We start from the raw sequence: 11,507 nt of genomic DNA, 5'->3' as shown, positions 1-11,507 counted from the left end.
GCTTTGGCTTGAATTCCTGCCAGCAGTGTGACTTTGGGACCGAGACTAACTCTCTCTGGAGCTCAGGTCAACCACCTGACAATAGATAGGAACAATGGATGTGCTAATACACACAGCTCATCTATTCCAGGTGAGGGTTAATCTGCTGATATATTTAGATTTCTCAGAACAAGGCTGAGCACCAGGACAGACACTGGGGTGAAAAGTAGGGGAGTCACTTGCCTCCAACACAGCATTTTAAGGGGGTGCCCCCAAATTAAATACGTGTTTTTTTAATGTGCAATTTTTAAAAAATCAAAAGTAATGGGGAAAAAATCCAAATAAAGGCAGGATCAGGGCTTCCCTGCTGGCTCAGTGGTAAAGTAGCCACCTTTCATTGCAGGAGACACAGGTTCAATCCCTAATCTGTGAAGACCCCGCATACCTCAAAGCAACTAAGCCTGAGTGCCATGACTACTGAGCCTGTGCTCTGGAGCCCCAGAGCCACAACTACTGAGCCCACATGCTGCAGGTACTGAAGCCCACAAGCCCTAGAGACTGTGCTCTGCAGCAAGAGGAGCCAACGAAACGAGAAGCTCTCTCATCACCACCAGAGAGCAGTCCCTGCTTGCCACAACTACGTTACCCACACAGCAACGTAGACCCTGCACAGTCAATAATAAATAAATAAATAAATAAATAAATTGTTATTATTATTATTTTTTAAAGACAGGATCAGTAGTTCTGAACGTTTCCTTTTGCCTCAGGTGCCAATATGCCTTGCCGTAGCACTGTTACTGACCCTGTCTTTACTTAAAATTTTGATATTTTGCTCATCAGATATTTTAGAGAGATTTTAAGCATTAATTTCAATTTTAAAATACTGCATTCAAATATTATTTATCTTGATGACTCCGTTTTTTAAGATTAAAAAAATTATTTTTTTATTTTTGGCTCTGCTGGGTCTTTGTTGCTATGAGTGGGCTCTTTCTAGTTGCGGAGAGCAGGGGCTACTCTCCGCTGTGCGTGTTTCTCATTGCAGTGGCTTCTCTTGTTGTGGAGCACAGGCTCCAGGTGCACGGGGTTCAGTAGTTGCAGCACTCAGCCTCAGTAGTTGTGGCTCTTGGGCTTAGTTGCTGCACTGCATGTGGGATCTTCCCGGACCAGGGATGGAACCCACGTCCCCTACATTGCAAGGCAGATTCTTAACCACTGAACAACCAGAGAAGTCTCATGAGTTTTTTGCTTTGGTGTTTGGTACCCCCCCTTTAAGTCTGCATGCCTCACTCTCATTCTGGCCCCGTTTCCCCACTTCCGGTATAGAGGAAGTGCTCTATAAGTGTTCTGATGTAATTATTACATACAATATCTACCTTATGTCATGTAAAGCCCCCCTCTGGATTGACTGGTTTCTCTTCATTGGGCTTTTTGATTGAAGTTATACCTGTGATGACTTTAGCTCTGAATTTGTCTCAGACACGGACCCTGCGATAGCTTTATACTAAAGGAAAACTGAAATGCCTGAACCTCTTTGGAAAACTGTGGAGAAAGAGTTAATTGTGTTAAGGGCTTAGGGAGACTGAAAAGCTGGAGCAGGCTTATGGGGTTTGCCCTACTTACTTTCCTTCCTCCTTCCCACCCCCCAAATCTCCCATAGCTGAGAAAAGACTGACACTACCCGGTATCGCAAGAATTAAGAATCACTGGAACTTTCACAGGGTGCTAGTGAGAATGTAAAGTGGAACAACCACTTAGAAAACTGTCAGGATCTACCTAAGCTGAACACTCACATGACCTTCCACTCACCATTTCACTCCGAGGTATTTGCCCTAGAGAGGTAAATTCGTTTTCACAAAAATATTTGCATATGATTTATTAATAATGGCCAAACACTGGAGAAAAAATTTCTATCTATAAGTGAAAGGAGAAACTACATTGGCTATATTGTGGAATAGCCACACAGTGGAATACTGCTGCTGCTGCTAAGTCGCTTCAGTCGTGTCCTACTCTGTGCGACCCCATAGACGGCAGCCCACCAGGCTCCCCCGTCCCTGGGATTCTCCAGGCAAGAACACTGGAGTCGGTTGCCATTTCCTTCTCCAATGCATGAAAGTGAACGTGAAAGTGAAGTCGCTCAGTCCCGTCCGACTCTTAGCGACCCCATGGATTGCAGCCTACCAGGCTCCTCCGTCCATGGGATTTTCCAGGCAACAGTACTGGAGTGGGGTGCCATCGCCTTCTCCGAGAGGAATACTACTCAGGAGTAAAAAAGAAGGAATATTGCTATGTACAGCTATGTGGAAAATCTCCAAACATTTTGTTGAGCAGAAGCCAGACACAAAAGACAATCTTCTGCATGATTCTGTTTATATGAAATTCAAGAACAGACAAGATTATAGTGATAGAAGTAAACATAGTGGTTGCCTGGTTGGGGCAGGAGGGAGGAAAGGGGTGTGGCTGACTTGAGAGGGACACAACAGAACTTTCTGTGGTGATGGAAATGTTCTATAACAGCACCAGGCAATTGTCACTCAGGTATCAATCATCAGAACTCATGGGAACGCTCAACTCAGGGCAGGATAAAAAGGCTGGTATCATTCCAAGCTCCCTAGCCTTCTCAGAACCCTTTCAGAACCTCTACGCTGCAGGACCACTTCTAAAGCTTCTTTCCTCAGCGTAGAGGCCATATTTCCTAAGGGCGAGACACTCACCCTGGGCTCACATCACGGCTTCGGTTGCCCGTACTAAATATGGTGGCACACGAGCCGGTTACAACCTCGACCACGTGACGGTACGCTCGCAGACGCCCGCTTCGGTCAGCCCACTCCGGCGTACTTTTAGATTGACCAATGAATCGGAGGTATGAGGCACGCCCTTTTCCCCTCTCCACCAATAGCCTCCAGACGCCTTCCGCAGAATCCAATCACCGCTTCCGCCTGTCTTGAATGAAAAGCGAGCGGTCCAGTGAGCTGAGCCGCAGTCGGACGCAGGAGGCAGGAAGCGCAACAGCGCGTGTCGGGGCGCGAGAACGATAACCGGAGCCGGGTGCTCTCTTCGCAGCACGGGGAAGCGAACGAGGAATCAGGTGAGCGGCTGGCCCAGGCGCGGGGCCGCGGTGCGGAGACGTCGGATCGGCGGGCGAGCGGGAGGTAGACGCCAGGGGTTGAGGGAAGGAGACCGGGCGCGAGACAAGGGGAGGCGGGGCGGTTGGGGTGTCCGGAGCGCGCGTCGGCGGCCGTTGGGCGTTAGGGCGCATGCGCGAGGGGCAGACCGGCCGTTGGTGCGCGGGTACGGGTCCGCTTCCGGGAGGGGCTGTCATGGCCGCCTGCAGGCTGAACCCCACCTTGGGGCAGAGTCTGCCTGTTCTTGGAAGCCCGAGACGATTTGGGGAGGGGTCAGGAGGCGACGCGGGGGTCTGGGGCCGCGGAGCGCGAAGCCGGAGCTGGTAGACGTGGCGATCTTCAAGATCGAAAGACTCTTCCTCCGTTCTTGCTTTGAGTTTCGGGGGGGTGGATTCGTGGTTCCAGAGATTTAGGGCAAAAAATGTTCCAATAAGAAACAAAGTCTTAAATGAAAATTCTCTTGGGGGGCACTTCAGGGTGAAAAGGGTACGCGAAAGGGTCTGAGTTGTTACTTAGTCGTCTGTCAGCTTTCAAGTTGATCAGCTCTTGAGGCCTCTGCCCCTTTTTCTGGGTGGAGCAAACAGCGCCAAATCCTGTCCTGATCTAATTTGGTTTGATTTTTAGGTTCTGTCTAGCCAGTCCCTAGAAATTTTTGTGTGTCAAGCTTAGTCTGTCATTAAATTTGTCTCCCCATTAAAACAAAAAGAGTTTCTTCGAACTCTTCTCTTATTGTTTGGAATGCACATCTCTTTCCGGATTTTAAGCCCAGAGTAGAGGACGCTGCCTCTTTTATGTCCAAGACTCCCCCAGGGGTTGGTCCTTCCCTGTAGGGTGATCCATCCTCTTTTCCCTCTCTAACAATGCTCCCACCGTGGTTAACCCTCTTTGATTTGGTGTCTGGTTTTCCCTGCTGCTGGTCCCTTAACTTACTCCATCTTCTCTGGAGTAACTTGGTCTTGAGCAAATCCTGATTGAGTCACAACTAAAAACCTAATCAGCGATTTCTTATTGTTCAGCGAATTAAGTATGAATGCTCTGGGCCTAACCAGCTTGGTTTTCTGCCTCTTGCTTCAAGCAGCCAGTTCTTTCCAACCCCTGAAAGGGTTTGGACTAGTGGTTTCTGGACTGCCCTTTGCTGGCGCCTTTTCTTCTCTTTGATGCTTGATGTGAGCCTTCCTGTTTTCACCAGTAGGAATCCTCAGTACTTGTATCGGATTGCCTCTTTCAAGAATCCCATAAGGATACTTGCTTAGCCCCTAAACTCTGCCTTGAGGCCCCGATTCTGATTCCATTCATTCAGCCATTTGCTCTTGAGTGTTTACTTGTTATGTACTGGGTGCTGGGCTGGCGTGACTGGAGGGGGTGTTTCTTTAGTTGGACCCAACTTTGGAATATGCCTTTTTGGAACAACAGAACAGCTTCCCTGATGTTCAGTGGGTAAAGAATCTGCCTGCATTGCAGGAGACATAGAGATGGAGGCTTGATCCATGGGTCAGGAACATCCCCTGGAGGAGAAAATGGCAACCCACTCCAGTATTTTTGCCTGAAAAATCCTAAGAACAGAGGAGCCTGGTGGGCTACAGTCCATGGTGTCAATAAGAGTTGGAAATGACAGAGTGACTAAACACAATGGAAAACGCCTTTTTGAAACAACAGAGGTCTGAAAAAAGTGGGAAAAGCAAGTTGAAAGGTGCTGAGGCATGTTTGAGGCTCAGCAGCAAGGCCTGTGTGTGAGGGTGACGGGGGCGACAAACTCTTGAGTATAGAGAGAGTCAGGTTGTGCCGGGCTTGATAGGCTGTGATGAAGACTGTTTTACTCTGAACACAGTGAGATCCTGTGGAGGGTGTTGAGCAGAGGAGGGGCTTTCTCTGACAGCTTTTTTAGGCTCCCTCCAGCAGCTGAGGGGCATTGAGGGGGGAGTGGGAGATGGAAAGCAAGGAGCCCAACAAGGCGGCTTTTGGCATAATCCAGGCAAGAGGTGACAGTGCCCAAGTGGCTATCAGCTGACAATGGCTAAAACGAACTGTAGTATTCCAGTAAAAAGGAATATTCATCAGCCACAAAAAGGAATGGTGTACTGATACATGGCCACAATATGGAGGAACCTTGAAAAATTATGTGAGTAAAAGAAGTCAGACTGTCACATGTTGTATGATTCCATTATATGAAATGTTCCAGATAGGCAGATTCATAAAAAGAAAGTAGATTAGTGGTTGCCAAAGTAAGTTGGGGGGGCACAGGATGGTAGCCTAAGGATTCAGTCTTATTGACGTGAGGAAATGTGTGCTAAAGGTGATTGTGGCAGCAGTTGAAAGTATCTGCGATGCGACTGCACAAGAAACCAAGAAAATGTGCCTTTTGAACAGTGCCTTGCATGGCATGTGAATGTCTCCATAAAGCTGCTCTAATCTAAAAAGAAAGGTGATGGCGGCCTGAGAGCCAGTGACGTAGCAGCGGGGAGAAGTGGCCTGATGGACCTGCTTGGCTTTATTGGCTGTAGGACAGGAAAAGAGAAAAGACAGAACAGTTCAGAGAACAGAGTTGCCTTTTCTCAGATGCGGGTTGAGGGGAGAGGTTGTTCATAGAAAGGCCGCACGGAGGTGGTTAAGGCCCTGGGGCTGCATACTCACAGAGGATGAGTGCCGAAAGGGCCACAAATTGGGCCTGGGACCATCAAGATCTATCTCAGGAAGAGGGACTATTTTTAGCACTTCCACCCCTTACACTGGGCTTCCCTGAGGGCTGAATGGTAAAGAACCCGCCTCCCAATGCGGGAGATGTGGGTTCAGTCCCCGGGTCGGGAAGATCCCCTGGAGGAGGGCATGGCAACCCACTCTAGTATTCTTGCCTGGAAAATCCCATGGACAGAGGAACCTGGCCATCTACAGTTCACGTGGTTACAAAGAGAAACGACTTAGCAACTAAATGACAACAACAACCACCCCCTTGACTGGAGGCTGGGGTGCAACAGGGAGGACAAAAGACAGTATTCTCATGTTTGGGTCCCTTGTAGCCTGCACCCACTAGGTGCTCTGTGTGTCTGAATTAAATGAAGCCAGGAAGTGATCGCACTTTGTATTAATTCTTTTTACCATCTTGGCTGTATTCTCCCTGGCTCCAGGCCCAATGGGAGGTCTTTTCATGAGAGCACTTAATTATTCCCTTGTGCAAACCACAAATAGCAGGAGCAGCTGGGGCTGGGTAGACACTGGCGAGCTCACAAGCTCCCATCTCTCCAGCATCCTGGCAGTTGCATCTCTAGGCTCAGGGTGGGGTCCTTGGGGAGTGAAGGGGGAGGGGAATCCTTGAGACTAGGTGGTCTGAGGCTATTCAGTAGAGCTGAGACGGAGGCATTTATTTGTTCAGAGACCAGAAGTAATGCAGGCAGAGTCATGCCTGTGGGGCTGGGCGACCTGAGCTGGGGTAGAGGCTCAGTGAGTATCATCAGCCAAATGAGGCTGGGGGTGGCATGGAATGGGGTGGGCAGGGGCCAGTGAGGGAGGTTGCAAGTGGAAAGGAATTGGGGTTTCACTTGGTACACCTGTGGTTGTGTCCTGAAGGGTCCCAGGGAGAGGTGAGGCAGCTCGGTGGAGGGTGGTGGAGAGGTGGGCACAACAGGTGGAAGCTGGGAAGTGCCACGTAGCTGGGGTAGTGGGACCTGCTGTTGGAGTCAGTGGCGGAGGTGAGTTAGAGAGAGATCGGAGAATGAGGTCCGGTCTTGGCTTCAGTGGCTGGGCGGCCAGACCTGACCCCAGGACCTCAGCCGCCTCAGACTTGTGTCAGCAGCTCGCAGCTTTTGTGCAGCCGGCTCCCTCTTGCCCCTCGCTCTGGGAATTTTCCTGCCTGCATCAGTCACTGTTGTTGCTTCTCTGAGCCCTGTTCCCCCTCCTCTGTTATCAGCAGCATGGCGGAACAGGATGTGGAAAACGAGCTTCTGGATTATGAGGAAGATGAAGAGCCCCAGGCACCTCCAGAGAGTGCTCCACCTCCCCCCAAGAAAGACATTAAGGGTTCCTATGTTTCCATCCACAGCTCTGGCTTCCGGGACTTTCTGTTGAAGCCGGAGCTCCTGAGGGCCATAGTGGACTGTGGCTTTGAGCATCCGTCAGAGGGTACGCATCCCTGGGTCCTTCCCTTCCTCTGTGCTCCCACTGCTTTGGCGTGGTCCCCTCAGGTGAGGGGCCTGCACGGAGGGAGCGTCCGTCCAGTTTCTGATAGCTCATGTGCTCTCTTCCCTCAGTCCAGCACGAGTGTATTCCACAAGCCATCCTGGGCATGGACATCTTGTGCCAGGCCAAGTCAGGGATGGGCAAGACAGCAGTTTTTGTGTTGGCCACTCTGCAGCAGATTGAGCCCGTCAACGGACAGGTGGGTGGACACCCTCCCTGCTAGGCCCCAGCTCCCTGATGTAGCAGGAATCGTGGGTGGTCTTGTTAAAAATCCTTGTTCCTGCATCCTCTTTGTGGACTTTTAAAATTAAGTACGGTACGTAGTTCTACTGGAATAGGAGATGGCAACCCACTCTAGTATTCTTGCTTGGAAAATCTCATGAACAGTAGGAACCTCATAGGCTACAGTCCATGGCATCGCAAAGAGTCGGATGCAAGTGAGCAACTTAGCACACACACTTAGTTGTTACCAATATCGCCCCCAAAATGATAAGCCAAGAGGAAAAACTGAGAAGTGACCGGTCTGACCACCCGGCAAGATGGCTGTTGCTTCCACATGTGCTTTTCTGGATCGTGCATATACGGGATGGTGTTCTTATACTGAACACAGTTTTGTTACTGCTTTTATTGCCGACAGGACACAGTTGTCTTCTCATGCTTGAATGTTGTAGTTCACTATTTTGAGGGGGTAATTGAGGCGTGTGCAGGTGTTCTGTTCCTGACATGCTGGGGCACACCTCCCTGGGTGGTGTGTGGGTGCCTGCACCCTTGTTACTGGCCTTAGGGTGGGTGGTCTCGGAGGGCAGGGTTTCATGGGACGTCATGGTGTGGTCTCAGTCCTTGGCACTGTGGGCCAGGAAGGTGTGGTAGCCTCCCCCTGGTGGTCATAGGCCAGCCAAAGGGCAGGCTTGGGAAGCTGTTAGCATGGAGCTGTTAGCTAGGTGTCTCCCTGGCCTAGGGGGACACACCTGAGTAGCTCTAAGGAGACGTAGGGAGGGCTTTCCTGGTGGCTCCAGTGCAGGAGATGCAGGTTCAGTCCCTGGGTTAGGAAGATCCCTTAGAGGAGGAAATGGCAACCTTGGACAGAGGAGCCTGATGGGCTACAGTCCATTGGGTCGAAGAGTCAGATGTGACTGAGGGAGTAAACAAAAACAACAAACAGTAAGTCTTATCACCTGCTAGGGAAAAAAATAAGATACAGGGAGTGAGCAGCAGCTGATAGACTGGGAGAAGATGGGGCCATATGGACTGGACCTTCCAGTGGCCCAAAGGGGTGGGGGCTGCCAGGGGACCAGCACCAGGGTGGGCTCTGGCCAGGGGAGGACTTCGGACATTGCCTTGAGGGTCTCTGCCCCACAGGTGACGGTCCTTGTGATGTGCCACACTCGAGAGCTGGCCTTCCAGATCAGCAAGGAGTACGAGCGCTTCTCCAAATACATGCCCAGCGTCAAGGTGAGTCCCCAGGCCAAGTGAGGCATCATGTGGCCCTCTGTAGCCTTGCTGGCCACGGCGCTGGCTCAGCCGGCATTAACCAGGCTTGGCTGCAGCGGCTGCCTTTGAGGTCTGTGGTGGTTTACGCTCCTTAAAAGCCTGATGAATTATGAATGGCCCCCAGAGGCCTTTGCCAGTCTCAGTCCTGGGGCTGCTTTTCAGTGGAGCTGGGGCCAGGCTCAGGCCTCTTCTGTACCCAGGCACCAGGTCTGGGGTGTCGGTGGGGGCTTTTCAGGGTTGTGAACTGAGTGGCCGCAGTCACAAGAGTTGGGTGTGAGCTTTTGGCCACTAGATGGTTGACAGCAGCTTTCCGCCCGCATAGGTGTCTGTGTTCTTTGGGGGCCTATCCATCAAGAAGGATGAGGAGGTGTTGAAGAGGAACTGTCCCCACGTGGTGGTGGGGACGCCGGGCCGGATCCTGGCACTTGTGCGCAATAGGAGCCTCAACCTGAAGAATGTGAAGCACTTCGTGTTGGATGAGTGTGACAAGATGCTGGAGCAGCTGGGTGAGTGTCTGCGCCGGGTCTGCGGGCTGTGGAGGCCCCTTGCAGCATCCCCCAGACTTCAGAGCCAGGCCCTGAGAGGGCAGGCCAGAGGTTTCCCCAGAGTGGGGTCATGTGGGTGGCCGGCAGTCAGGTCTCCTGGAAACAGATTTGCGGGCAAATCCTGGCATTTGGCAGAGTGAACTGCGGCTTCTGAGCTAGATCTTGGAGTGGGACCACATGGCCCAAGATAAGCCATGTCTGGGCACATGTCCGTGTTAGCCGAGGACTGTGGCCTTGCCGCCTGCTGGTTTAGCTCTAGGCCCCCGCCTGCGCTCAGGGAGCCCTGACAGACAGGGCTGGTGGGAACTGGGGCTTGTGCCTGGGAGGCGGCTGCAGCTCTCACTCCAGCGGCTGTCTCTGCCTCAGGCTCCCCACCCTGAAGCGTGGCTGGAGGCGCGCTGGCACGGCTGCTCCGCTCTGGCAGCGTGTAAGTGGATTGCCGCTCCTCCCGCGCCTGTGCTTATTACCCTAAGTCCGGACCCTCAGGCACCTGGGGTTCCCTCCTCCGGCCAGTCTGCGCTCACACCGCCCTTGTCATGGGGCCAGCAGCTCCCTGGCACAGGTTGGGAGGGATTGGATCCGGTCTTGGGTGGGGCTCATGGTCTGGCAGGCGCTCACGCCCCATTGCTTGCCAGATATGCGGCGGGACGTGCAGGAAATCTTTCGCCTGACCCCCCACGAGAAGCAGTGCATGATGTTCAGCGCCACCTTGAGCAAGGAGATCCGACCTGTGTGCAGGAAGTTCATGCAAGATGTGAGTAATGGCGGAGAGCTCAGTGCGGTAGCTTCGGCCTTCGAGGGTGCAGGCTCTTGCTGCTCCCCAACATCCACGCTGCCCTCATGGCACAAGCATGCTGGAAGGCCGGCGGAGCCTCTTCCTCTCTTGTCAAACTGGGAGCTGAGAGCTTGGTCTACACCTGAACCGGGCCGGACCTTAGATCCAGCTATTGGGAGACAAGTATTGGGGGTACAGAGGCCTCTTGGAAGTATTGCAGCCACGGAGTCGCTTTTGGAAGGTTCTGGGCAGGCAGAAGGCCCAGAAGTAAGCCCCGCCTGGCTCTTCCTGCTCTCCTCCCCGCACAGCCCATGGAGGTGTTTGTGGACGACGAGACCAAGCTCACGCTGCACGGGCTACAGCAGTACTACGTGAAACTCAAGGACAGTGAGAAGAACCGCAAGCTCTTCGACCTCCTGGATGTGCTGGAGTTTAACCAGGTGATGCTTCTGCACTCCCGTGGCCTGTGCTGGGGTTCTTGGCCTGGGGGAGGGATTCTGGCCCTGACTCAGGTCTGCCCCTCCCTCCCTTGCAGGTTGTGATCTTTGTGAAGTCAGTGCAGCGCTGCATGGCCTTGGCCCAGCTCCTGGTGGAACAGAACTTCCCAGCTATTGCCATCCACAGGGGCATGGCTCAGGAGGAGCGGTGAGTGCGGGCCACTCTCAGCCCCTGGCAGGCCCTGTGGAGGGGATGCCACCCAGGGTCCCCGTATCTGATGGCCACCCCTTGTTCCTCTCGCACCTAGCCTGTCGCGCTATCAGCAGTTCAAGGACTTCCAGCGGCGGATCCTGGTGGCCACCAATCTGTTTGGCCGAGGGATGGACATTGAGCGCGTCAACATCGTCTTCAATTATGACATGCCTGAGGACTCGGACACCTACCTCCATCGTGTGAGTGGCCCCCGGGGGTGTCCCTTCCCTCCTGCCCCTTTCTCAGGGTTGGTGTTGGATGGGGACCTCTGTCTGTTCTCAGCCTGACCCTTGCTCCTGTCTCCCTGCAGGTGGCCCGTGCGGGTCGCTTCGGTACCAAAGGCCTGGCCGTTACTTTCGTGTCTGACGAGAACGATGCCAAAATCCTCAATGATGTCCAGGACCGGTTTGAAGTGAACGTGGCAGAGCTTCCAGAAGAAATTGACATCTCCACATACAGTAAGTGGCTCAGACAGGGCTGGGGTGCCGGGGTCGGGGGAGGGGGGACAGTGGTGGGGCCTATCCTCACCGCCCCCTCCTCACTGGCTTCCCCCGTCCCCCGTGTGTGTCTCACAGTTGAGCAGAGCCGGTAACCACATGCCCTGACGACCAGAGCCACTCTACTTCCCACGTGCTGCTGCTTCAAGTCCTCTTTCTAGGCAACACTGGGCCTTTCATTTTACTGTTTAAAAGCTGTAGATTTGTGCAAAAATACATTTTTATTATGGAAGTCTGG

General features: G+C 52.7%; 1 protein-coding gene across 3 annotated transcripts; it reads left to right on the top strand.

Annotated features, from left to right (window-relative positions):
* The first annotated feature begins 2,922 nt into the window (after nt 1-2,922).
* Nucleotides 2,923-11,501, top strand: DDX39A (DExD-box helicase 39A). 3 transcript variants are annotated; one of them, XM_040240936.1, is made up of 11 exons: nt 2,923-3,064; nt 7,006-7,214; nt 7,343-7,470; nt 8,631-8,723; nt 9,085-9,268; nt 9,943-10,061; nt 10,391-10,522; nt 10,618-10,727; nt 10,828-10,972; nt 11,083-11,230; nt 11,348-11,501. In XM_040240936.1, the coding sequence occupies exons 2-11, from the start codon at nt 7,007-7,009 to the stop codon at nt 11,362-11,364; spliced, it is 1,284 nt and encodes a 427-aa protein (XP_040096870.1). In that variant the 5' UTR covers nt 2,923-3,064; nt 7,006; the 3' UTR covers nt 11,365-11,501. The 3 variants fall into 3 exon arrangements, with proteins under 3 accessions (XP_040096870.1, XP_040096869.1, XP_040096871.1); XM_040240935.1 differs by having other exon boundaries at nt 2,928-3,064; nt 7,003-7,214; XM_040240937.1 differs by lacking the exon at nt 2,923-3,064 and adding an exon at nt 3,094-5,220 and having other exon boundaries at nt 7,003-7,214.
* Nucleotides 11,502-11,507: the final 6 nt, after the last annotated feature.

This window comes from Oryx dammah, unplaced genomic scaffold (assembly GCF_014754425.2).
Source record: "Oryx dammah isolate SB20612 unplaced genomic scaffold, SCBI_Odam_1.1 HiC_scaffold_5, whole genome shotgun sequence".
Lineage (NCBI taxonomy): Eukaryota > Metazoa > Chordata > Mammalia > Artiodactyla > Bovidae > Oryx > Oryx dammah.
This window is presented reverse-complemented; position numbering and strand designations above follow the sequence as displayed.

What these genes read in the sequence shown, in the direction of transcription:
- DDX39A (XM_040240936.1), top strand. Translation starts at nt 7,007, where the DNA reads ATGGCGGAACAGGATGTGGAAAACGAGCTTCTGGATTATGAGGAAGAT. An exon ending in ATGTGCTGGAGTTTAACCAG is followed by an intron (nt 10,523 to 10,617) that starts GTGATGCTTCTG and finishes CCTCCCTTGCAG; the next exon opens with GTTGTGATCTTTGTGAAGTC. An exon ending in GGCATGGCTCAGGAGGAGCG is followed by an intron (nt 10,728 to 10,827) that starts GTGAGTGCGGGC and finishes TCTCGCACCTAG; the next exon opens with CCTGTCGCGCTATCAGCAGT.